The 21539-nt window shown below is 45.1% G+C and overlaps 1 protein-coding gene, 1 long non-coding RNA gene and 1 other non-coding gene across 4 annotated transcripts in view; 2 read left to right on the top strand and 1 right to left on the bottom strand.

Annotated features, from left to right (window-relative positions):
• The first annotated feature begins 512 nt into the window (after window positions 1–512).
• LOC134944503 (uncharacterized) lies at window positions 513–2541 on the top strand. Its single transcript, XM_063933133.1, has 3 exons — window positions 513–575; window positions 655–867; window positions 1766–2541. The coding sequence occupies exon 3, from the start codon at window positions 1777–1779 to the stop codon at window positions 2455–2457; it is 681 nt and encodes a 226-aa protein (XP_063789203.1). The 5' UTR covers window positions 513–575; window positions 655–867; window positions 1766–1776; the 3' UTR covers window positions 2458–2541.
• Window positions 2542–10049: 7508 nt separating this feature from the next.
• LOC134947108 (5S ribosomal RNA) lies at window positions 10050–10168 on the top strand. The gene has a single exon (XR_010182536.1). It is a non-coding gene; the product is annotated as a 5S ribosomal RNA (ribosomal RNA).
• Window positions 10169–10479: 311 nt separating this feature from the next.
• The window catches only part of LOC134943339 (uncharacterized), an 84735-nt gene continuing 73675 nt past the window's right edge, over window positions 10480–21539 (bottom strand). The window contains exons 3-4 of one of the 2 annotated variants that reach the window (XR_010181477.1): window positions 13668–13828; window positions 10480–11516 (exon numbers count right to left, since the gene is read on the bottom strand). This is a non-coding gene — a long non-coding RNA (uncharacterized LOC134943339). The remainder of the gene's footprint in view (window positions 11517–13667; window positions 13829–21539) is intronic. The other variant, XR_010181478.1, reaches the window with a different exon arrangement.

Raw genomic sequence — 21539 nt, 5'->3', positions numbered from 1 at the left:
TTTGTTGTTGATATTTGTGGGTAGTGGTTTGTTGTTAGCAGCAAAATTTAGTAACATATCGTGCTATATTCTGGTTGTGTCAAGCTACCAAGGGGTAAATTTACTAAGATGGAAGTTCTATTTAAGATAGGATGTTGCCCATAGCAACCAATAAGAATCTACTTCACATTTATCTAGCACCTTCTAGAAGATAATACCTGGAATCTGATTGGTTGCTATGGGCAACATCCCATCTCAAATAGAACTCCCATCTTAGTAAATTTACCCCCAAGTTTGGGTTTTAAGTAGTATAATATTGTGCATTATGCACCTTTGTGTATGCATTGGTTGGTGAAATTGTTTATTAATTCAACTATACACACCCAATGAAGTCAGACAGAAAAGCAAAAGAATAGTTTAGTTTACTTCTCATCGGGTTCCACGTATGTTTACATCACAATAAGGAATTTGCATAAACAGATAAACATAATAGTATGTTCATTAGTACATTCTTCATATTTTTACAGTATGAAAGAGAAGCAGCACAGCCAGGCCACATCCCACACTGCCAAGAGATGCAGATGCTGGCGATGCTGGTAAGTATTTAGTGTAAATAAACACATATTCTGAAAACACAGAGAAAAGCAGAATGTTAATGTTTATCTTATCACATAGGTTCTTCTTCAGCAAACCCCCCTCCACTAAGGCGCCCATCACAGGGCTCAGATCCTCAACATAGGAGGCCAACCAAGAGACGCCGTCTTGAGGCTGAATCACCAGCAGCATCCTCACCACCCCAACGGCGCATCTCCATAGTGTCGGCCCTGCCACCACAAGCCATTTTGGCAAGCCCAGAAAGCGAGGATCCTCAATCCCCTCAGCTGTCTGGTGAGTAAACATAACAATTACTTGTAAAGAAGTTAAAAAACAGTGGTGTAGATGTATTAACCTGGAGAAGGCATAAGGAAGTGCAAGGTGCTAAAGGCAGCAGCCAAACAAATCCTACCTGTTAATTTACATATTGAAGCTGTTTGGCTTGTGCCTTTATCACCTTGCACATATCACTGGTTTATCACTTCCTTATGTCTTCTCCAGGTTAATTCATCTGCCCCACTGTTTGTGCACAGAAAAAAAAAAGTGTCACAAATAAACATTCATCCTTGTAATAATCATCAACAGCAAGCACATGGGGGTTCATGGGTTTTTTTTGTGCATAATTTTTAGATGTGATGTTGGGCATAGCAACAAATATTTTTTATTTTAATGTTTGCTAGAAACAGCTACATAAATGTTAAGTTTCATCCAATTGTTTTGCATGCCCAACATCACCAGTTTGAAACATAGGCCACCTTAAGACTTTTTCCCCCATTGTTAATGTTTACATTTTTTTCCACTATATTTGTTTAAGTTTTGCCCAGACCACTGACTGCCTTGAACAATGTATGAGTGTATGGTTCAACACATTTATTGTATTGTGTGTGTTCTTCAAAAGGAAGCTTCATAAACAATATGTAAATGTGCTAATTTGTAATTGTTAGAGTTCTTCGTGTTCGAACATTAATTATGGCTCAGAGTCCAACAATTCCCTTAAACATTTTTCAACTGAGTAGTGGACGTTAAAAGCAACATATTTATACAAAAAGGAGAGCTAAATTGTGAAGTTTAGGCAACAATCTATTTATCAATACCAACATGAATATTAAGAAGTAATGCATGTTGACGTAAAGCTATAATTAGACCAATGCTAAATAATGACTAAATAGTGGCTGTCTTCAACCCCATACAGAACCACCCATCATGGCCAAGGATGCCCAGCAGGAAAGTGACCAGCAGGATACCTACACACTACACCTGCAAGCCATAGATCCTACCCAGACAACCACGCCACAGGACATACCCCAACCACCCCAAACATCCCACAGCCCCCAATTGAGCCCAACACCACCCCAGCAACAAATGGCCCCCGAGTTTTGGAGCAGTTGGGCCACACAACAGGCGCAACACTATGCGTGCCTGAACACCCACACCCAATACCTTGCCAGTCTGCCCCATCATCTGCCGCGACTCAATCGGAACTCAGGCAGACTGATAGTTCAGGGTGGCAGAATTGTCAATTCAATGGAGCAGATGAGGGCAGACAACACCCAAATGCAAGCCAATCTGCAACGCATCATGGATGAACAACAGCGGCAACAACAAACACTAATTCAACTGATTCAACACAACCAAATGATTAACGAAAACCTGTCCAGAATTATAGCAAACAACACTGCCGCTAATACACAAATGACTGCAAGCCTAAATAACCTCAGCCAAAGCCTTAATGTGTTGGCATCACACCAAGTAAGCTCTAGCTCGGGAACAACTACACCAAGCCAGACCCCAGTTAACTCCCCAGTTAGACGCTCAAGCCGAACCCGGCCCAACGAACCAGGGCAAGCCTCTGCACCCAGCACACACACACACACACAAAAATAATGACGCCTGCAGAAAATAGTTTGTTCCAAATAATGTTTTTTGATTTGTTACACCAAAAATGCCTGTGTTAAAGGTAATACATTTTTCAGACGGAATATGTGTATTGTTTAATTTGCAACACAAACCACCTGCACATTACTGGATTGGCCCAGATGTCTATTGGTATAAATATATTGCCTGTCCCTAGGTGGCCTCAGCTCAACGTGTGTGCAATTTATGGCACCCAGCACATTGGCCATGCCAGCAAGCTCAGAGAAAGCTACCCTGGCTGCTTGCCACTGCGACTCCTGGGTAGGGAAGCAGAGAGAGGCATCTATGTGGGCATCCAAGACATCCAAAACCTGAGTGGACATTACCAAATTTAAGGTGAGTGTCATGACCTGTAATCAATACAATACTGTGTTATATTACATTACAGATGCACCACTTAGACATAGACGTGTATGTATGTTTTAACTCACCTGAATTAAATATTTAGAAATGGTGGCTTGTGAGATATTAATTACATCGCCAGTCACAGGCTGGAAGCTGCCAGTAGCCATAAAGTGCAACACAGGCAGGAGTTTGTGCAGGCCTGAGACAGAGCGAGAGCGTGCTGTGTCAGGGTCTAGGTTCAGTTTGATAAGGTCATACAGACGGAAAATGTTTATTCTATTTAGCCGGACCATCTGTATAACCTGGTCATCGGCCAATTTGTTCAAGTTTAAACGCCCCCTAAAAAAACCAGGTCTGCCCAGCCTACGCGGAACCTGTACAACCTGCTGACCATGTTCAGTTTCCTGGCCTTGCTTTATTGTAGCCTCATGGAGCAGTCTCAGGTATCCCCCAGCAAACAAGAAATCAGTACTACACACAGTAGCAGCCATTTCAGAGTGAGAGATGTGAAACATGTGCTTGGGTCCCTTTTAAAGGTCCAAAAAATCAGGTGTGAGTAATGTAAAATTGGAAACATATGTAAACACAGTTCTCAAAAGCGGTCTACTTTTTTTAGGCTTATTTTACGATTTGCATTTTTTCACGCCCGCACATGCATTTTCACGGAAGAGATTTCAAATACGAATGCATAGTAAATGACCGAGCTCTATACCTAAACTGCCGCGTTTGACCGATGGTGTATTCATTCGTATTTTTACTACACAGCCGTAAAAAAAATACAAATGCCCTCATCACTGCCGTGTTTTGTGTGTTTATGTATGTCTGTGTGTATATTTGTGTTTGTGTGTGTATATATGAATGTGTGTATATATCTGTGTATGTGTTTGTTTGTTTGTTTGTTTGTTTGTTTGTTTGTTTATGTATGTCTGTGTATATCTGTGTATATTTGCGTGTGTATATGTGTGTCTGTATATGTATATCTGTATATATTTGTGTATTTATGTGTGTGTATATATATATATCTGTGTATATATCTGTGTATATGTGTGTGTTTATGTCTGTGCCTAAATGTGTGTGAATCTATGTATGTATGTATGTATGTGTGGTGGTCGGTGGGGGCGCCGTGACATGGCCCTGCTCCGGGTGTCATGTCTCCACGGCACGCCTCTGCCCACTACACACATAGCTACAAACGCAACATTGTGTACATTCACTGAAAGTGACGAGAATAAACGCAGCTCTTGTACATTGATGTCGGCACAAAACTAGGATGGTTTGTTTCTTGTTCTATTCTGTCAGAATAATGTTAGGCAGGCATTAAGGGTCATGATGTAAACACAATACATACATGTAAAATGTTAAAGCAACATGTTGCTTACAATAGTAATATGTTACGCACAACACTGTGCTAAAATGAGCATACACATGACAACATACATACCTAAAGTGTTATTTTGTAAATGTAAAAAAACAAATTTATTTAATTAGGCATACAGCACACTTGTTAGGATTCTTGGACTTGCTGAGTGTTGAGGTTCTTGGACTTGCTAAATATTGTGGGTCTTGAACTTGATTAATGTTGGGAGCCTTGGACTTGGGGCCTCATTCAGACCCGAACGCACACTAGCTTTTTTTGCAGCTGTGCGATCGCGTCTGAACTGCTCATGCCAAAAATGCACAGGCATGTCGGTTGCCATCGACGGGGATCGCCGGACAGCGACGGATTTTACAAAGAAAGTGATCGCACAGGCGATCACAAGAAGATTGACAAGAAGAGGCCGTTTGTGGGTGGCAACTGACCGTTTTTAAGGAGTGTCCGGGATTACGCAGGCATGCCCAGCCGTTCGGAAGGAGGGTTTCTGACGTCAGCATCGGTCCGGATCTTGGCAGCGGCTGAGTAAGTCCTGGGTTGTGCAGAGACTGCACAAACTTTTGTTTGTGCAGCTCTCTGCACATCCGTTCGCACCCCTGCACACCAATTACCCCCCCCCCCCTGTAGGCGTCGATTACCTGGTCGCAGCAGTGCAAAAATCGCCTACTTGAGACCAGGTCTGAATGAGGGCCTTGGTGAGCATGGGGATCCTTGGACTTGATTGGTGTGGTATCCTTTGGACTTGCAAATAAATGTGAGGTACTCCAGGGCTATAAGTGTGAGGCCCCTAGAGCCCTCAAGAGGGTATTTACCAATAGCAAACCCGTGCCATTCCCTTAGTGCTAGTTGCACATGCTGGTACTTAGGGGGCCTCCTGGACTTTTTCCTCCAGCAGTAGGGGCTTACACAGTAGACTGGAGACCTCAGATAGTGAACTGGGGAGCAACTGAGAGTGAGGCACACAGGAGCCCGAGGAGCCAGACAGGAGCTGGATCGGGATCTCCATCCAGGCTGATGTAGTACTGTGTAGAAAGTGAGTGGGCTAGAAACTGGAGTACTGGAAAGGCAGACAAAAGGTTCCACACTGAGCAGGCAGGGCAGGAGTAAGAATACAGGCAGGCAAAGGGTCCATCAAAGTATCCATGGGGAATATCTGGATGGGTGTCAGGGTCAGTGATTTACACAGCAAGCATAAACTATAACCAGCACTAAGGGAGTGGCAAAGAGAGGCTAACTGACAGCAAGAGGGAGTAATAATTACTTATAGACGTGCCGTTGCGCTGCTGTACGTTCTCACAGAGTCAGCACCTGCCTCTTAATTGCCTAGCAATCAGGAACGCTGTCTGCGTCTAGTGGTAAGTGCAGTCACTGCGTCAGCATTGCCAGGCACCAGGCAGGGACCAAAGGCTCAGGCAGCCAGAAGAGATGGAGTGTCCCGGTCACCTGGCAACTGGGACCTGCATTTGACACGACCCGCCCGGGGGACCGTAACATCACTAAACAGCATTCCCTGCATCACTATGAACATCAGCTGCCTGTGATTTTGCAATTATTAGCTTAACCATCTGAGCTTTTGCTGCTGCCATCAGTAATTCTCTCTAGCTACCCAGCCTGTGTTTTTGAAGCGTTTGCAATTTCTGCCATCTGTTTTGCATACATTTGAGATGGCAACGCCCATGACACACCCACTACATGCCCCACATTGCAGAAATTGCATACTCATCCCACTGACACGCCTCCCCCACTCCTTTTTATCATTGCTAAATGCAGTCGCTACTGTGTTCGCAGATACCTACAGTAGGTACCATCACGTAAACCAGATTTGGTGTATGCGCACTGTCTTCTGTTTGTTTGTGTACGCATGCGCAGTGTCCCGATAATCACTCATTGTGCAATTAATCACATTTGTAACTGATGCTGAATGAGGCCCTTAGACTGGACTGTGAGATTAATTGCCACTTGAATTGGATTTTGTAGTTTACATGAAAAAATAGAAAACTGTGGATTATTGTTTATCGGTGTACTGTCACAGGGACAAATGCTCAGGGCTGCAGGCATAGATCCCAGGACCAGCTGCTTCTCCTAAAGGCAGCTTTACGTGAAGGAAAAACTGCAGATATTGTTTACAAAGACATTTTGTGATCAATGTGTACAATATAATTATACAGTAAATTACAATATTACATGACACTACTGTCTTTGCAAAATTGGTGTGAATCAAACTCCAAACCTCAGTGCGGTGAGGCAGTCATGGTAGCCACTACGCCAACCGTGTTGCCCATAAACAGATAACATGACTTGTGATGCGGGCTGGTATTTATAATTTAATTTAAAATTACTTTGTTATCTCCTTATGCCAAAATTACCTACCACCAACCTCTTCAGATCATGGGGGTAATTCCAAGTTGATCGCAGCAGGAAATTTTTTAGCAGTTGGGCAAAACCATGTGCACTGCAGGGGGGGGCAGATATAACATGTGCGGAGAGAGAGTTAGATTTGGGTGTGGTAAATTCAATCTGCAATCTAAATTGCAGTGTAAAAATAAAGCAGCTAGTATTTACCCTGCACAGAAACAAAATAATCCACCCAAATCTAACTCTCTCTGCACATGTTATATCTGCCTCCCCTGCAGTGCACATGGTTTTGCCCAACAGCTAAAAAAAAATTCCTGCTACGATCAACTTGGAATTACCCCCCTTGTTCTAAATTATACTGTAGTCAGACACAATTCTTTGCAGAAGCCAGTGAGCATAGAAAGAAACCTAGGGGTCACTCAGACCCGATCGCTCACTGCAGTTTATCGCAGCACAGTGATTGGGTCAGAACGCCGATTGGGTCAGTAGCGATTGCCTCTGCCTGATTGACAGGTAGAGGCGGTCGTAGAGCAGGAGGGGGCTGGATGGCGGCGTTAAGCCGCCATTTAGGGGGCATGGTCCAGCTAACGCAGGCGTGGCTGAACCGTTGGGGTGGAACACCGCGGCGGCTGCGTAACGTCTCACGCTGCGGCCAATTGCAGCGACGAACAACTCCCGGCCAGCCGCAGGAGCTGCGCTGGCCGGGAGTTACTCCACAAATACAAAAGCAACGCCGCTGTGCGATGCTTTTGTATTTGTGCAGGGGGGGCCGGTCTGATATGCGGGGCGGACTAGCCCTGTGCAGGGCGTCCCCCTGCAAGTCAGGGAAGATGATCGTAGCTGTACTAAATTTACGATCAACTCGGAATGAACCCCCATAGAACGTAACAAAAAAAAAAATGCTGGTATCTAATTGGCTGCTTATGGTCTGGGTTGGAAGATTACCAGTGCCTGGTAATGCGATGTGGCATTGGATGCTGACATGCTGCTCATTCATTGGCTGTCTACTGTTCAGCCATAGTCCAATTCTAACGGGTCTTGCAGATGTTCTATCTGATAGGTATGTGTTCGGTATATTGCAGCGCTGGGTACACAACAGACACTGTAACCAAGCCTATATCTATGTTACATTTATTCCAGGAAAATGAAAAGGATTTCTGGACATCTTCTCTACACAGCTGATTATACATTCTTCACAATTATTTTTAGAAAGTATCACGTAGAAAACTGAAAAGAGTTAAATACACTTAGTTATGCAGTAAAAGCATTCAATAAGGAGGACATCACACATTATCATTTAAAAAAACATGTTTTCTTTCAGACATTTAGATAAAAAAAAGGGAGTGGATTACAAACAGCATATTAAAAGATAGTGAGAGGTATCAGGAAACCCTACATGGCGAGGTTACCTTGAGTCATTTTGCCCTCATTATTAGTGCCTTAACATGGCTTTATGATGCCATGTGCCCAACACAACCTCTGAGCACATTCCTCGCCCCTGAGTGCATGATGTCATGGTGAGGTAGGTGTGGCCAGGGGCGGATTGGGAACAAAAAGTGGCCCTGGAAAAATTTGTACTAGTGGCCCCACATGGGCAGCACCAGAGGTGTAAGGTCTAGCCATGGGCCATGGCAGCAGCACCCTCCCCCCAAGACTTTCCAGATAGTGGGCTTGTCCAGCATCAAGGGGGAAGTTAAAAAGAAATAAAATTAAATATTATGAGCACATTATATGATACATCTTCTGAATTTAGGAAACTATATCATTCTTTAGAAAGATATATTTTCTTGCTAATTACACCAACCGTATCCCAATCACTATTCTCTCAATCTTATATGTCAGCCAAGCAGGCAGACAGAGCATACACTAGATCATCTGCAATCACAGGCTAAGTGGCAAAGTCATTTTCATATATGCAAATTATTTAACATCTTATTCATTATGTCTATAAAAAGGACCACCTGTCCTCAAACAAAACAGGCCCCACGGGTGCATCGGCCCACCGGGAATCTTCCCTGTGGACCCTATGGCCAATCCGCCTCTGGGTGTGGCCACAAGCTGCGGGGAAGAAAAGTACTGCAGATGTACCATGGTGCTATACAGGCTGCGGGGAGGATGTCTGTAGTGTCCAAAGGACGATCCAGGTGGCACTGCAGTGATGATACTGGTTGTCTGCTAGCCAGATACAGGGACCGGTGGGCTGTGATGGCACCACTCCAAGAACCCTGTGCAACGGCAACACTTGCACACCACTCACTGGCGTGCGCAGCACATTTTATTAGGGGGTGCACTGTCGGAGGGGTGTGTCTAGCACGACCTTTTGGGTCAACGCATATAAAATATCCACCTTTGTACCAATCCTAATAATGCAGATACATTGTCACATGTTGTGGTGAACACCATACAAACACCCCTGACTCACTGCAATTACACTGCTCCTCCTCAGCCTGGTCTGGCTGCCCTTCTCTTTCCCCTGCACGCAGCAGTCACTCACTGACATTGACAGTCGCAGACTAGTACTGCTGCTGCTGGAAAAATGAGTCAATGTTGCTGCCGACCGCCTACCAGTGTTGAATTTGTCTACCTAAGAGGAACGCTGGCTGCATGCTGCTCCTCATCAGTGGCTGGCATTGGCATAGCATAGAAGGAAAGAGGTGGACGTGTGGCAGGTATGACGGGTGGGCGTGCGAGCAGCATGACATCATCACTTCACATCACGCAGTTTTTGTACATGGAGGTGGAGCTGGGAGTTTGAAAGCCGGTGGTAGTGGCACCCTTGATTAACCCAGGTGTCCGGTCAGTAATGCAGTCCTGACAGGGTGCAATGCAGAGGGGACAGTAATCAGCCTGCTCGGCGATCGCTGCATCAGGCATGTGAGATCGAGGTGCCAGACATTAGGGGGTGCCTGTGCGCACCAGGCACCCCCCCTGCGCACGCCTATGACACCACTGCTTACTGCACTGCTCATTATATAAGTGTTTCTTATTCTCATTTACAAACTCTATACAGAAGAGCATTACATGATTGTATTGTGGTAACCATATCTCCCAACTTCCAAAAACTGGGACAGATTGTCATTGCCATGGTCCACCCAAAGTACACCCCAATCCGCCCGTACTAAACCTAGCTCTCCCCAACTGAGAACCCATTATTATAAAACCACATAAGTCCAAAGAGCAGATTTACCATGACGCAATTTGCCAAAGATGCCATTGATTGGCAGCTCTGACTGACGGTTCTAAATCAGGAAAAATGGTAAATGGTAACCAGCCTGATTTAGCATTTCTTATTGTTGCTGTTTTAAAACCAATCAGTGACAGCCTCCGATCATCAGCGGTTTTGACAAACCGCCCATTAGTAAATTTGCTCCCATGAATTTTGACAGTCCCACCAAACTCCGGACTGTTGGGAAGTAATGTAATAATGTGGACATCCATGAGCACGTCAGTCCTGGATAACCCTGTAGAGGTATGACTTCCCCACAAAATTTTCTACAGTCATACCACACTGGACATGCCCGATCTCATCTGATCTTGGAAGCCAAGCAGTGTTGGGCCAGATCAGTACCAGAAAGGGAGACCCTCTGGGAATACCAGGTACTGTAGTATTGGGGGCAAGTAACCTATATACTTACCCAGGAAAGCAGAAGTGTACTGTACTTCCTTTAAAAACAGAATATTTTTGGTGCATACACTCTCTCATTGCCCATTCGATGGCAACAGATGGGCAAAAGCAGAAGTGACTGGTTCTTAATACTTCCTACTGTTTCTCGGAATATGGGTAAGGTACCACTTAATTGATAATTGGTTACCCTATGGGTTCTTGGAATCACAACGCTTGATTTCTATTCCTCCCCAATACGTATACAATAGTTTCATTACTCTGAATAAGAGAACAGACAAACAGAAACTTTCGCTCTGATATAAGTCTCTTCTTTATTGTACTCACGTCTGACATAGACAGTGCCCACTTTGACACTAGACACTTTGACACTTTTAAATTGAATAGAAGTGAGCAATTTATTTAATATGTTTTTAATTAATTAATTTTTTCATTGGTGTATTTTATCATTTTCGTTTGTATACCCTTTAAAAAAGTTAAGTTTTAACGAAAAAATCTTTACTTACAGTACCTACAATCATACCATATAACCAAACCAATATACTTACCGTACTACTATGTGAAAAGTGTGCCCCAGAGAGACTAAACAGTCTTCTTGCGTCTCTGCAAAACTCCACAAAATACTTTTTTCAACCTCACCAACTAAGTATGTATCAAGACAGTTAACATTTCCAAAACAGGTCTGTGGCCACCTACTGTACTACGATAGAAAACCCCTCCCCCCACTAAAATGTGACATCTCCACACCTTATTTAAATAAACTAAGCGTCTGAATGTAACTTAAAACATGGGTAATCAGCAATCACTATGGAACACATACAGGTTGTATCTCAGGATGCTTTGTTGCTGTAAGGCTTAACCACAAATTGCACAATTTTTTGCATTTGCTCTGCCACCTTTACAGGCGAGTCCGGCATCAGTGTATCTGTATCTGACACATTGACATTGAATAACGGGGGTGCAGCCAGACCCATCCTTTCTTTGTTGATGATCAGAGGTCCTAGAAAAAATAAACACTGTCCAAACGGAGTGTTCACCTTCCAATAGGAACGCTGAGAATCCCAGACCACACAGTATTTTTCATTGTTATTTGGGAAGACCCAGGTTTGGAAGCCGTAGTCCCCTTTTTGAAGTCCCCAGTCCATAGGAGGAGTATCTGAACTGTATGCATGGTTAATGCGCTCCCATATTATCTTCAGAGGCCAACATGCTTCCTGGTACTCCGGCATCATTAGTATATCCATGTTTCGATGGACACTTAAACAATGGTTCTTCTTTCCACGGGGTCTCTGGAAGTGTAGGCTCAAATGCTGTACTGTCCTCAGACAGATAAATCTGCAATATAAGATAATTAGGGATAACTAATATTACATTGGAAACGTTGGATCTGTTGGACAAATATGTTAGTGGTCACATTTTTCTCATAATGAAAGACCCGTATGTCTTTCTGTCCCAGATAGTCTCTGGTTGATGTTTTAGATAAATGTATTCTCGTCTGTATAATTGTGTCAGTGAATAATGCGGGCCATACATCTACAGACCAAATCCCTGTTTGTTTGATGCCAATCAGATGAATATCGATTTGTTGGAGAACTGACAAAACCCAGCAATGTAAAAATCTTTGACCTGCCGATTCTTGTCATTTTTTGGGTTGGAATCGTTGCATGGAGGATTTCCAACGTGTTCGATTTTGCCAACACATTGGAAATGACCTGACCCAGGCATTGACCAAATAGGGTATTGCCATGATAGATGCCAGATCTATGTGCCCCATAAGGTTATATAAATAATATAACATATCGTCCAGCAGTTGTCATGTGGTAATATTTAATGGATACTCTCAGATACACATGATGTCATACATACACCGCATGTCATAAGTCAACATTTTGCATTTAGGAGATCTACACTAATTAATACTTGCCTACTCTCCCAAAATGTCTAAGAGAAACCTCCAAAATACATGGAGTTCTCCTGTGTGTAGTCTTTTCTTGCATATGTAAATTCTACATGAACACTCACTGATATCTTTCCATTCCCCTAAGCAGGGCTTAAAGTGGTTCTGGGGAGGTGGTGGAACTCATTTCCTCCCACCACCTACCACACCCTCCAATTGGGCGGAGCCAGGGCTAGAGTTTTCAGCACCCTGCTGGTTGCAAAAAAATGGGTGTTGTCTCACAAGAAGGGTGTGACCAAACAATAGTACCCTCAATTCAAATTATGCCACACAGTAGAATGATCTTATTCACATTTCACAGCATGTATGCCCCTGATTCATATTACACCATGTAGTAGTCCCCCTTATTCACGTTACGACACACAGTAGTGCCCCTTATTCACATTATATCACTCCACTCAGTAGTGTTCCTTATATACAATGCCCACAGTAGTTGTGCTCCTTACACTTAATGCCCACAATAGTAGTGCCCCTTACACATAATGGCCCTCATTCCGAGTTGTTCGCTCGCAAGCTGCTTTTAGCAGCTTTACACATGCTAAGCCGCCGCCTACTGGGAGTGAATCTTAGCTTATCAAAAATGCGAACGAAAGATTCGCAATATTGCGAAAAGACATCTCTGTGCAGTTTCTGAGTAGCTCAAGACTTACTCTGCATCTGCGATCAGTTCAGTGCTTGTCGTTCCTGGTTTGACGTCACAAACACACCCAGCGTTCGCCCAGACACTCCTCCGTTTCTCCAGCCACTCCCGCGTTTTTCCCAGAAACTGTAGCGTTTTTTCTCACACGCCCATAAAACGGCCTGTTTCCGCCCAGAAACACCCACTTCCTGTCAATCACATTACGATCACCAGAACGAAGAAAAAACAGTGAGTAAAATACCTAACTGCATAGCAAATTTACTTGGCGCAGTCGCACTGCGGACATTGCGCATGTGCACTAAGCGGAAAATCGCTGCGATGCGAAAAAATTTACCAAGCGAACAACTCGGAATGACCACCCATGCCCACAGTAGTGCCAGTTATACATTCAATGCCCACAGAAGTGCTACTTTTACACATAAAGCGGGGAAGGGGGGTGTAGGGAGCATGATGCGGCATAGGAAGAAAGGAGGGGGTGACATGGCATAGGTGGTGGTACAAGGGGCATGATGGATGTGATTGCATCACTGTGGCCATGCCCCTGCTATACAATGACGAGATTACTGCCCACTTCACTCGCCAAGTGGACGGTTGGGTGGAAGGTAGCGGCCGGTACCAGGAGACTTGCCCACTCTTCCAGGCAGGTGTGAGCACCACCCAATTTTCTGGAGCCTCTCGACCATTCTGGGGAGCAGGCAATACTGTCCAGATGTGAATTGGAGATATGCTACTCCAAATGTCCTTTGCATTCTAATTATTTTTTATTATTATACACATCTCGATATGCACCACTGAGTTATCCATATAATTCTAAGGAATGGTGTTACATCCAGAGAGACTGATCTTTGTGGCTGTGGCATTAATGTGTACATAACAAAGATACACTCACCGATGATGGAGACTCACAGGACTGCAGCAGAAGTAGCTGTGAGAAGGCCTTGCTAAGAGATCTGTTCTGATGTTTGGTGGGTTCATCCGAAGGCAGTGGTCAGTTTATTCCTTCTCCATCCTTGCTTGGTGCCCCCTGGTGTTATATTCCCCGCAGCTGCACTAGACAGAGGAGTCACAAGACAGTCATGTACTGTACACAGAATACAAATAACAGAATAATGTAACAGCAACGCATTCACTGTACACAAGTGTCATTTTACCTAGCACTGGGGTAAAAAAATAAATATATTTTTTTTTTTATATACACATACAGTGAGACAGTACTCAATATCTGAGACAGAGAGCAGTGCAAGGTCCAGAATTATTAGTAAATAACACCCTTGCTAGAAAAAAGAACCAGCACTCTCATTTCAGTAGCAGCCTTATGATCCATACAGTCAAAATGTGTAATGGCAGCAGCAGCCCAACAGCCATTTCAACCACAATCACTGGGTCTTCCTATACAGTATATATATATATATATATATATTGTGAAGGCAGTGAAAGCAGGTTTGTTCTTCAGTAGACGTCTGTTTCCCTTGTGTAGTTTAATTTAAACGTACTCGGCAAATTTCAGTATATATATATATATATATATATATATATATATATCCTTTCTTATGGGCGGCACTCAGAGACTTTCAACACATGGATAAGTGCAAAAAAAAGACCCCACCGGGCCGTTTTATTCAGTCTGAGGAAGGGGATTATACCCCGAAACGTCACGAATAAAACGGCCCGGTGGGGTCTTTTTTTGCACTTATCCATGTGTTGAAAGTCTCTGAGTGCCGCCCATAAGAAAGGAGATATTTACAGATGCTAATCTGAGGGGAAGGCACCGGAGCAAGGTATACGTAAGACCGGAGTGCCAGGGATTCTACAGGCTTTGATATATATATATATATATATATATATATATATATATACACACACACGCACACGCGCACACACACACACACACACACACACACACACACACTAGATATAGATAGATAGATAGATAGATAGATAGATAGATAGATAGATAGATAGATAGATAGATAGATAGAAATCACAGGAACTAGTCAGAGACATAATTGAGCCAGAACCTTATTTTAAAGAAGTCAGATAAGACGCATTGATATCAGCAGAAAAGGATCCTAGCCATTAGGCAACAGCAGTGGCTCCTGGGATGTTATTTAACCCTGCTCTCCACTGGGTCTGGCTCTGTAATGCTGGCACTGTACATCTTTACTGACATAAAGCAGGGATCCACAGGGAAACACCCGACATTTTAAGAAAAACCAGATAAGACTAGAACTAGATACAGATCAATTTCAACCATGTGTGTGGAGGTCGTAATGCTTTTAAAGGGATCATCATTTTGCCTTATAAATTATTATCCCTTTAAAACATTTGTCAGACTCGCCGGGAACGGTATCTCGCAGGTTATTACATTTACCCCTAGGAGAGTGGTTCCCAAACTGTGGGGTCTATTTACTAAGCCTTGGATGGAGATAAAGTGGCTGGAGATAAAGCCAATCGGCTCCTAACTGCAAATTTTAAAATTTTGTAACATGGCAGTTAGGAGCTGATTGGTTGGGACTTTACCTTCGTCCACGTTATCTTCGTTCAACGCTTAGTAAATAGACCCCCTGTGCGCCTAGATGACACATAAGCACAGTTTGCTTACATTTATATTTTTTGCTAAATTTATCAATAAAAAAAACTTTTATACTAGGGGTGCTGTGAAGAAAATGCTGATACTCTAGGGTGCCGTGATTCAAGAAAGTCTAGGGGCCACACTGCCTTAGGGGGTAGATTTACTAAGCTGTGGTATGTCAGACCGATGATGACCAGTGGTTTGGACCTACGGATTTAAAACTGCAAACAGAAATAAAATTCAAAGCACTTATTTCTCTATCGTCCTAGTGGATGCTGGGGTTCCTGAAAGGACCATGGGGAATAGCGGCTCCGCAGGAGACAGGGCACAAAAAGTAAAGCTTTTCCAGATCAGGTGGTGTGCACTGGCTCCTCCCCCTATGACCCTCCTCCAGACTCCAGTTAGATTTTTGTGCCCGGCCGAGAAGGGTGCAATTCTAGGTGGCTCTCATAAAGAGCTGCTTAGAGAAAGTTTAGCTTAGGTTTTTTATTTTACAGTGATTCCTGCTGGCAACAGGATCACTGCAACGAGGGACAGAGGGGAGAAGAAGTGAACTCACCTGCGTGCAGGATGGATTGGCTTCTTGGCTACTGGACATCAGCTCCAGAGGGACGATCACAGGTACAGCCTGGATGGTCACCGGAGCCGCGCCGCCGGCCCCCTTGCAGATGCTGAAGTAAGAAGAGGTCCAGAATCGGCGGCTGAAGACTCCTGCAGTCTTCTAAAGGTAGCGCACAGCACTGCAGCTGTGCGCCATTTTCCTCTCAGCACACTTCACACGCAGTCACTGAGGGTGCAGGGCGCTGGGGGGGGGCGCCCTGGGAGGCAAATGTAAACCTATATAAAGGCTAAAAATACCTCACATATAGCCCCCAGAGGCTATATGGAGATATTTAACCCCTGCCTGTATTCACAAAATAGCGGGAGACGAGCCCGCCGAAAAAGGGGCGGGGCCTATCTCCTCAGCACACGGCGCCATTTCCTCTCACAGCTCCGCTGGTTAGGACGGCTCCCAGGTCTCTCCCCTGCACTGCACTACAGAAACAGGGTAAAACAGAGAGGGGGGGCAAATTTAATGGCAATATCTTGATATATATAAAGCAGCTATAAGGGAGCACTTATTATAAGGCTATCCCTGTCATATATAGCGCTTTTTGGTGTGTGCTGGCAGACTCTCCCTCTGTCTCCCCAAAGGGCTAGTGGGTCCTGTCTTCGTTTAGAGCATTCCCTGTGTGTCTGCTGTGTGTCGGTACGTGTGTGTCGACATGTATGAGGACGATATTGGTGTGGAGGCGGAGCAATTGCCAAATATGGGGATGTCACCTCCTAGGGGGTCGACACCAGAATGGATGCCTTTATTTATGGAATTACGGGATAGTGTCAACACGATAAAGCAGTCGTTTGACGACATGAGGCGGCCGGACAATCAACTAGTGCCTGTCCAGGCGCCTCAAACACCGTCAGGGGCTGTAAAACGCCCTTTGCCTCAGTCGGTCGACACAGACCCAGACACAGGCACTGATTCCAGTGGTGACGGTGACGAATCAACCGTATTTTCCAGTAGGGCCACACGTTATATGATTTTGGCAATGAAGGAGGCGTTACATTTAGCTGATACTACAGGTACCACTAAACAGGGTATTATGTGGGGTGTGAAAAAACTACCTATAGTTTTTCCTGAATCAGAAGAATTAAATGACGTGTGTGATGAAGCGTGGGTTGCCCCTGATAAAAAGCTGATAATTTCAAAGAAATTATTGGCATTATACCCTTTCCCGCCAGAGGTTAGGGAGCGCTGGGAAACACCTCCTAGGGTGGACAAGACGCTAACACGCTTATCAAAACAAGTGGCGTTACCTTCTCCTGAGACGGCCGCACTTAAAGATCCATCAGATAGGAGGATGGAAAATATCCAAAAAAGTATATACACACATGCAGGTGTTATACTACGACCAGCTATAGCGACTGCCTGGATGTGCAGTGCTGGGGTAGTTTGGTCAGAGTCCCTGATTGAAAATATTGATACCCTGGACAGGGACAATATTTTACTGTCGTTAGAACAAATAAAGGATGCATTTCTTTATATGCGTGATGCACAGAGGGATATCTGCACACTGGCATCACGGGTAAGTGCTATGTCCATTTCGGCCAGAAGAGCTTTATGGACGCGACAGTGGACAGGCGATGCGGATTCAAAACGGCATATGGAAGTTTTGCCGTATAAAGGGGAGGAGTTATTTGGAGTCGGTCTATCAGATTTGGTGGCCACGGCTACAGCCGGGAAATCCACCTTTCTACCTCAAGTCACTCCCCAACAGAAAAAGGCACCGACTTTTCAACCGCAGCCCTTTCGTTCCTTTAAAAATAAGAGAGCAAAGGGCTATTCATATCTGCCACGAGGCAGAGGTCGAGGGAAGAAACAGCAACAGGCAGCTCCTTCCCAGGAACAGAAGCCCTCCCCGGCTTCTACAAAAGCCTCAGCATGACGCTGGGGCTTCTCAAGCGGACTCGGGGACGGTGGGAGGTCGTCTCAAAAATTACAGCGCGCAGTGGGCTCACTCGCAGGTAGATCCCTGGATCCTGCAGATAATATCTCAGGGGTACAGTTTGGAATTAGAGACAGATCCACCTCGCCGTTTCCTGAAGTCTGCTTTACCAACGTCCCCTTCCGAAAGGGAGACGGTTTTGGAAGCCATTCACAAGCTGTACTCTCAGCAGGTGATAGTCAAGGTACCTCTTCTACAACAAGGGAAGGGGTATTATTCCACTCTATTTGTGGTACCGAAGCCGGATGGCTCGGTAAGGCCTATTCTAAATCTGAAGTCCTTGAACCTGTACATAAAGAAGTTCAAGTTCAAGATGGAGTCACTCAGAGCAGTGATAGCGAACCTGGAAGAAGGGGACTTTATGGTATCCTTGGACATCAAGGATGCGTATCTCCACGTTCCAATTTACCCCTCACACCAGGGGTACCTCAGGTTCGTTGTACAAAACTGTCACTATCAGTTTCAGACGCTGCCGTTTGGTTTGTCCACGGCACCTCGGGTCTTTACAAAGGTAATGGCCGAGATGATGATTCTTCTTCGAAGAAAAGGCGTATTAATTATCCCATACTTGGACGATCTCCTAATAAGGGCAAGGTCCAGAGAACAGCTAGAGATGGGATTAGCAATATCTCAAGAGGTGCTAAAGCAGCACGGATGGATTCTGAATATTCCAAAATCCCAATTAATGCCGACAACTCGTCTGCTGTTCCTAGGGATGATTCTGGACACGGTTCAGAAAAAGGTTTTTCTTCCCGAGGAAAAAGCCAAGGAGTTATCCGACCTGGTCAGGAATCTCCTAAAACCAGGAAAGGTGTCTGTACATCAATGCACGCATCTTCAGATGCACCTGCGGATAACCCTGTCTCCAAGGACAAGGGTATCTCTTCTGTGGTGGTTGCAGAGGGCTCATCTATTGGAGGGCCGCAGATTCGGCATACAGGATTGGATCCTGGTGACCACGGACGCCAGCCTGAGAGGCTGGGGAGCAGTCACACAAGGAAGAAACTTCCAGGGAGTGTGGTCGAGCCTGGAAAAGTCTCTTCACATAAACATTCTGGAACTAAGAGCAATCTACAATGCTCTAAGCCAGGCGGAACCTCTGCTTCAAGGAAGACCGGTGTTGATCCAGTCGGACAACATCACGGCAGTCGCCCATGTAAACAGACAGGGCGGCACAAGAAGCAGGAGTGCAATGGCAGAAGCTGCCAGGATCCTTCGCTGGGCGGAGAATCACGTGATAGCACTGTCAGCAGTGTTCATCCCGGGAGTGGACAACTGGGAAGCAGACTTCCTCAGCAGACACGATCTTCACCCGGGAGAGTGGGGACTTCATCCAGAAGTTTTCCACATGCTAATAAACCGTTGGGAAAGACCAATGGTGGACATGATGGCGTCTCGCCTCAACAAAAAACTGGACAGGTATTGCGCCAGGTCAAGAGATCCGCAGGCAATAGCTGTGGACGCGCTGGTAACACCTTGGGTGTACCAGTCGGTGTATGTGTTTCCTCCTCTGCCTCTCATACCAAAGGTATTGAGAATCATACGGCAAAGCGGAGTAAGAACGATACTAGTGGCTCCGGATTGGCCAAGAAGGTCTTGGTACCCGGAACTTCAAGAGATGGTCACGGACGATCCGTGGCCTCTACCTCTAAGACAGGACCTGCTTCAGCAGGGACCGTGTCTATTCCAAGACTTACCGCAGCTGCGTTTGACGGCATGGCGGTTGAACGCCAGATCCTAAAAGGAAAAGGCATTCCAGAAGAAGTCATTCCTACCTTGATTAAGGCAAGAAAGGAAGTCACCGCGAAGCATTATCACCGCATTTGGCGGAAATATGTTGCGTGGTGCGAGGATCGGAGTGCTCCGACGGAGGAATTTCAACTGGGTCGTTTCCTACATTTCCTGCAATCAGGATTGTCTATGGGTCTCAAATTGGGATCTATTAAGGTTCAAATTTCGGCCCTGTCAATATTCTTCCAAAAAGAATTGGCCTCAGTTCCTGAGGTCCAGACTTTTGTCAAAGGAGTACTGCATATACAGCCTCCTGTGGTGCCTCCGGTGGCACCGTGGGATCTAAATGTAGTTTTAGATTTCCTCAAATCCCATTGGTTTGAACCACTAAAAAATGTGGATTTGAAATATCTCACATGGAAAGTGACTATGTTACTGGCCCTGGCGTCCGCCAGGAGAGTATCTGAACTGGCGGCTTTATCTTATAAAAGCCCTTATTTAATTTTCCATTCGGATAGGGCAGAGCTGCGGACGCGTCCGCATTTTCTCCCTAAGGTGGTATCAGCGTTTCACCTGAACCAGCCTATTGTAGTGCCTGCGGCTACAAGCGACTTGGAGGACTCCAAGTTGTTGGACGTTGTCAGAGCTTTAAAAATATACATTTCAAGGACGGCTGGAGTCAGAAAATCTGACTCGCTGTTTATACTGTATGCACCCAACAAGTTGGGTGCGCCTGCTTCTAAGCAGTCGATTGCTCGTTGGATTTGTAACACAATTCAACTTGCACATTCTGTGGCAGGCCTGCCACAGCCTAAATCTGTTAAGGCCCATTCCACAAGGAAGGTGGGCTCATCTTGGGCGGCTGCCCGAGGGGTCTCGGCATTACAACTCTGCCGAGCAGCTACGTGGTCAGGGGAGAACACGTTTGTAAAATTCTACAAATTTGATACCCTGGCAAAGGAGGACCTGGAGTTCTCTCATTCGGTGCTGCAGAGTCATCCGCACTCTCCCGCCCGTTTGGGAGCTTTGGTATAATCCCCATGGTCCTTTCAGGAACCCCAGCATCCACTAGCTAGGACGATAGAGAAAATAAGAATTTACTTACCGATAATTCTATTTCTCGGAGTCCGTAGTGGATGCTGGGCGCCCATCCCAAGTGCGGATTATCTGCAATACTTGTACATAGTTATTGTTAACTAATTCGGGTTATTGTTTAGGGAGCCATCTTTCAGAGGCTCCTCTGTTATCATACTGTTAACTGGGTTTAGATCACAAGTTGTACGGTGTGATTGGTGTGGCTGGTATGAGTCTTACCCGGGATTCAAAATCCTCCCTTATTGTGTACGCTCGTCCGGGCACAGTACCTAGCTGGAGTCTGGAGGAGGGTCATAGGGGGAGGAGCCAGTGCACACCACCTGATCTGGAAAAGCTTTACTTTTTGTGCCCTGTCTCCTGCGGAGCCGCTATTCCCCATGGTCCTTTCAGGAACCCCAGCATCCACTACGGACTCCGAGAAATAGAATTATCGGTAAGTAAATTCTTATTTTTGGTTGCCGTTTTAAATCCATTGGTCAATGCCACCTGAGTTTAACACTGCATATGTGCAGCTTTAATGCGGAACACTTTAGTGCAGAGGTTCTCAAACCCGGTCCTCAAGGCACCCCCAACGGTCCAGGTTTTAAGTTTATCCATGCTTGGCCACCGGTGACTTAATTAGCACCTCAGTGAGTCAATTTGATTTAACCATCTGTGCTGAGCCATGGATATACCTGAAACCTGGACCATGGGGTTGCCATGAGGACCGCGATTGAGAACCTCTGCTAGTACAGGAATGATTGCTGCCTGTTAAATGCTTGTGCATAATAAACTCATCACGAGATAACAAGGCTTTAAGCATACTTGCCTACTCTCC

This window comes from Pseudophryne corroboree, chromosome 7, assembly GCF_028390025.1.
Source record: "Pseudophryne corroboree isolate aPseCor3 chromosome 7, aPseCor3.hap2, whole genome shotgun sequence".
Classification (NCBI taxonomy): domain Eukaryota; kingdom Metazoa; phylum Chordata; class Amphibia; order Anura; family Myobatrachidae; genus Pseudophryne; species Pseudophryne corroboree.
The sequence above is the reverse complement of the archived record's forward strand: the minus strand, read 5'-3'. Positions and strand labels throughout refer to the sequence as shown.